This window comes from Phytophthora infestans, genomic scaffold (assembly GCF_000142945.1).
Source record: "Phytophthora infestans T30-4 supercont1.261 genomic scaffold, whole genome shotgun sequence".
Lineage (NCBI taxonomy): Eukaryota > Oomycota > Peronosporomycetes > Peronosporales > Peronosporaceae > Phytophthora > Phytophthora infestans.
In genome coordinates this window covers 47,113-51,499 of record NW_003303498.1, presented here as the reverse complement: position 1 = coordinate 51,499, position 4,387 = coordinate 47,113, and the positions used below count along the sequence as shown (strand labels likewise).

Genomic DNA, 4,387 nt, shown 5'->3' with positions numbered 1-4,387 from the left:
TAAAGTGAATATTACTAAAGTACATTTTAAAGAAGATACTACTTGACAATGATACTGTAATAAAAGCTGAACTTTGAAAAAAAACATATTTGTTAAAACACTATTCATCTAATTCTACTTTACGAACAAACATAACCCTATTGATCCATTCACCGTAGGAAGCCAATGAGCAATTAGTAGTGTCGTCATAGACGGTCTTCTGGGTACCACGGACCTGAAGGACAAATGCATGTCCTACTGTCCTAGTATTACTAGCTGCAACCAAATAGATACCGTCCTCTAGCTGTAATCTAGTAATAGCTAAAATACCACGATGACCAGAACAGTGTCGGTTCATCTCAATGTCACACATTGACAAACGAGAGCCTGCTATGTGCACTTGTAAAATAAATGCACGAAATATACTCCACGGTACTCCACGTGACAGATCCTGCTGAAGTTCATCCGATCGAGAAATAAATTCTTGAATGTGCGAGTCTTGAACTCCAAATCGTTCAACAGCCAATATAAGCTGATGCTGAAAATTGAATAAGAGCCGATATTTCATGTTGCAAAGCGTTCGTGTCACGCCTGGATTGCGACTGAACCAGCCAGGTTTGTACTTGGGCGGCTCCTCCCCATTACCGCCAGCGCCAGGGCTCGAATCCGAGCGCACATAATTGGAGATAGTGGAAGAAGATGTCGGTGAAGCTGAAGCCGCGACCGCCGAGTACTGGAGGCTTCGTAGATGGCCAGGGGGCGAGCGCAATCGAAGCTGTAGGCGTAGCATCTCGACAAAGTTATTAACAATTGGCCCTTAAAGTACTTTTCTTTTGATTTATTTTTTCTAAGAACGCAGAAACGTTTTTTTTACGAAGTACTTTCTAAAAGTTTAAAACAAATAAAGTGTTTTCCGGAGTAATGGTTAAAACAAAGCGCTTTCCTAACACACCGGTAAAACAAGTTGCCTACACGCCAAGTTTTATTTTGAAAAGAAGAATTCTGTGAACAAAATGCGCTTCTTAAAACGCTCTGTATGCAGCCATCTTATTAAGCCAGGTCGTCGTCTGTAGCTGCCGTCCGACCTAGCCCGTACCAATTATCCACGTACTTGTCGTAGTCCAGCGCAGAGGCCCACCGGAACATCTCCTCGGCTTCGGCTTCCCAATTCTCGTCCTCAAAGACCACATCGAAAAGCATCGGTGGCTGTGTGTCCGTTTGATCCTCCTCGTCCTTCTCTGGACGACCCGCTGCAGTTAGCAACCCTTCTGCATACAGCTTCTGCATCCACAGTCGCTTCTTATGCCGACGAACTCGCTCGCGATCTTGTTGTCGCACAAGCTTCGAGTAGTGAAATCCGTTAATAGGTTGACGAGTGGCCGTGGCTTGAGCGATAGGATCAGCGTTGGCTTCAGCCAGCACCTTGGCTGTCACCGAACGCCAGCCATTGTTCTCGAGACGGCGGTACCATAATCGAGTATCTTCTGATTGCTGTCGTGCTCTGTAGTACGAGTTGCCCACTCGGATGTAAGTTGTGTGCACGGACTGGCCTGGTTGGCACTTGACGTGTGAGTGACTCACTGGGGCACTTTGACGAGCCACTGTGTAGTTCTTAGGGCTAAAGCTACCCAGATCGCACACGGGTTTGCGCGTGTAGATCTTGTAGTAGATAGTGGGCGGGAATGCTAAGCCACCGAGACGAAATCGAACCTGTGCGCCCATGGATGCATCCAACAGAGACGCTTCCGAAGGGTTGATAGCCCGCAACATTCGTGCGGGGTCCCCAGTACTGCGGAATGTAAGGAGATCACGGTAGTACCTAAAAATACGTCGATGTGTGTAGATCTTCCAGTTGGTCTGGATGCATAGCGCAGCGCAATCTACACGTGTCATCGCCGAGTCGGGGTCGCCAGATTGTCGTTGGTACAGTTTGTGTTGGCAGTGCGTCTTCCACGCGTACTGAATCTGAAGCGCAGCAATGTGGTAGAGTGGATACCTCTCCAGTGTTCCTCTCCAACGCAGTCGCTGCATCCGAAACCAAGCTTGAAGTTTTGTGACGACAAAAATGCGAAAGCCACGCTCATCGGAGAAACTCCCCCCTTTTGCGACGAACTGCTGCATTGGACTGCGAGCGCGAGCAGCATTCCTGCTCATGGTGACTTGTTGCCGTCCTCGACAGAGCATACCTCGCACGCGCTTCTGGATGAGAATAACGGAAAGGTTTTGAGCTGCCATCGGATACTCCCACGGTCTCGAGATAATTTCCTGTAGTAGATAGAAAAATCAAAGCTGGTTAGATATTCCCACGATATTTGAACGCTTTCAAGAGAGCTCACCCTCTTTTCACCTTTAGATTTTCGCAGAAACGTTGATTCCCAGGGAGCCCCACGACGGATTCTTTTCGTTGCTAGAGTTTTCGGTTCATAGCGTACTTGGAATTTGCTATTCATTCAGCAAGCAAAACTGTTAGCACTTGTGAAAACTCACCTGGGTACTTGGATCAACAACGCTGCACCTTTGGTATCGCCCATGCTGGAAGCCAAGCTTCTTCAAGCGCTGCAGGGCGCCCACGCTTTCAGACATTGTGTTATTCGTTGCCAGCAGTCGTCGGTTAAGCACTGAGAGCTGTTTGGCATCAATTTCTACTACTTTTTAAATAGCTGCGCACCAACGCCTGCCCATTTATCTTCGGAACAGCTTGGAAGGTACACCACACGGAACCCTCTCCTGCCCCCTAATGACAGAGCAAGAAGTTGTAGTTGCACTCGCTGCAGCTCTTGTCCACGCCCGAGTCCTAGATGCTGATTCTCAATCATCTTTCATTGCAGTCTACCGTGCTCTCGATGACGCAGAACGGCTCATCTTTTACCACAAGAAGCATTTCGGCGCCGACTCGCTGCATTTCCAGCAAGGATGCGAAGAATTTCTGCTCCTGAGCAATACACTTGCAATAAAGGCCTTACAGACATCCTCATCAGACGATACTATCACATCTAAACAATGCCACGACCTTCTCCTGCGCGCAGAGCAGCACACTCGTCACACAGGCTACTTGCGCAGCCTACCAGAGTCTCAGCATGGGAATCGATGACGAGTGTTCCGCCTCATCACACTCAACAATCTTGCGTGTCATGCGAAACACATTGGTAAGCCACTTGCCGCCGTCAGCTTTCTCGAAAGAGCGCTAAAGGTGCAGCTCAAGTTGCAAAGAGCCGAATTCGCCATTCCAGCGTCCGAAATCGCTCTCACTCGACTCAATTTATGCGCTGTACTCTCACAACTGCGCCGCCACGCTGCAGCCGCTGCACATGCCAAAGCCGCAGTGGCTCATCTCTCAACTGGTGGGGGTCCACGCAACCTCAGCATCGAGGTTGCTCAGTTATTACTCGTGGCACATTACAACTTTGCAGTCGAACTCGAGCATCTCTGCGATCGCGATGCAGCCTGGCTTCAATACGATTCTGTGTTGATTGTAGCGGATCACTACAAGCTCCAGAGTGACCTCGTCCAAAGCGTGCGAGCTATAGTAGGCCAAGACACATTGAGAAACAGGCCAGAAAGTAGACAACTTTCACCACGAGAGCGAACGCCACGAGAACGTTATAAACCCTTGCGTAGACCGCAGTCTACGCAAGGGTTTATAACGTTCTCGTCCTAGAGTCTCACCTTACTTGGTCGGCTCTCTTTATTCTGAGTTTTACCAACCCCCAGCAGCCAAACTGTAACGGGGTACGTAGCCCTAAGTGTACCCTGGTTGCATGAAGTGTGACACGTCATACTTCGGGATATTTGGTACAAAGTACCAAGGTCGTCCAAAGCCAACCATTGGTTGATGACATTGCATTTCTATAGGTGACTTATAGTTTGTATTAAACCCAAACTTAACCTACCTATAAATATACTCAGTTTACAATTTAGGTCACTTCGCTCTCTTTTGAATAAAGAGGGGACCTGTGAACTGCCGTTCACTGAGAGTTTGTAAACTCTCGGAAGCTAACTTCCTCTAGCGCAAGGTGCTGTGTGACCCCGTCACACTTGGTAGCACTCGTAGTCAATCCACGCCACCGCAGGTAGACTACCTGAACCTCTCCGAAGTTCGTTGCCATGGACAGGAACGACTTCTCCCATATGAACGACTCTCAGTTCGAGTCGGTTCGGAAGATGGCAGGCATCTTCGGGATGGAGGCCTTGTAGAGCCTGGTGGTGTCAACACCGGCCGAGCAGCTCGAGCGCGTCAATGCGTTCGACGCGTACGAGCAGGGCCTCATCGCGCATGTGCAGGAGAACCTGCAGTGCAGCGGGGCTGCCGTAGCTTTAGCGTCAGAGGAAGACGTTCGACTCAAAGAGTCACTAATACTAAGTTCCTTATCCAAAGGACACTTACAGCCCAAGACCAGGCTCAAAGTGA

The 4,387-nt window shown here is 49.0% G+C and overlaps 2 protein-coding genes across 2 annotated transcripts; one reads left to right on the top strand and one right to left on the bottom strand.

Annotated features, from left to right (window-relative positions):
* Window positions 1-945: 945 nt before the first annotated feature.
* On the bottom strand, window positions 946-2,562 carry PITG_21074 (uncharacterized protein; the record flags this gene model as incomplete). The annotated part of the gene is made up of 3 exons (XM_002895093.1): window positions 946-2,244; window positions 2,316-2,421; window positions 2,495-2,562. The coding sequence occupies 3 exons, from the start codon at window positions 2,560-2,562 to the stop codon at window positions 1,030-1,032; spliced, it is 1,389 nt and encodes a 462-aa protein (XP_002895139.1).
* Window positions 2,563-2,716: 154 nt separating this feature from the next.
* Window positions 2,717-3,637, top strand: PITG_21073 (uncharacterized protein; the record flags this gene model as incomplete). The annotated part of the gene is made up of 2 exons (XM_002895092.1): window positions 2,717-3,017; window positions 3,075-3,637. The coding sequence occupies 2 exons, from the start codon at window positions 2,717-2,719 to the stop codon at window positions 3,635-3,637; spliced, it is 864 nt and encodes a 287-aa protein (XP_002895138.1).
* Between the last annotated feature and the right edge of the window lie 750 nt (window positions 3,638-4,387).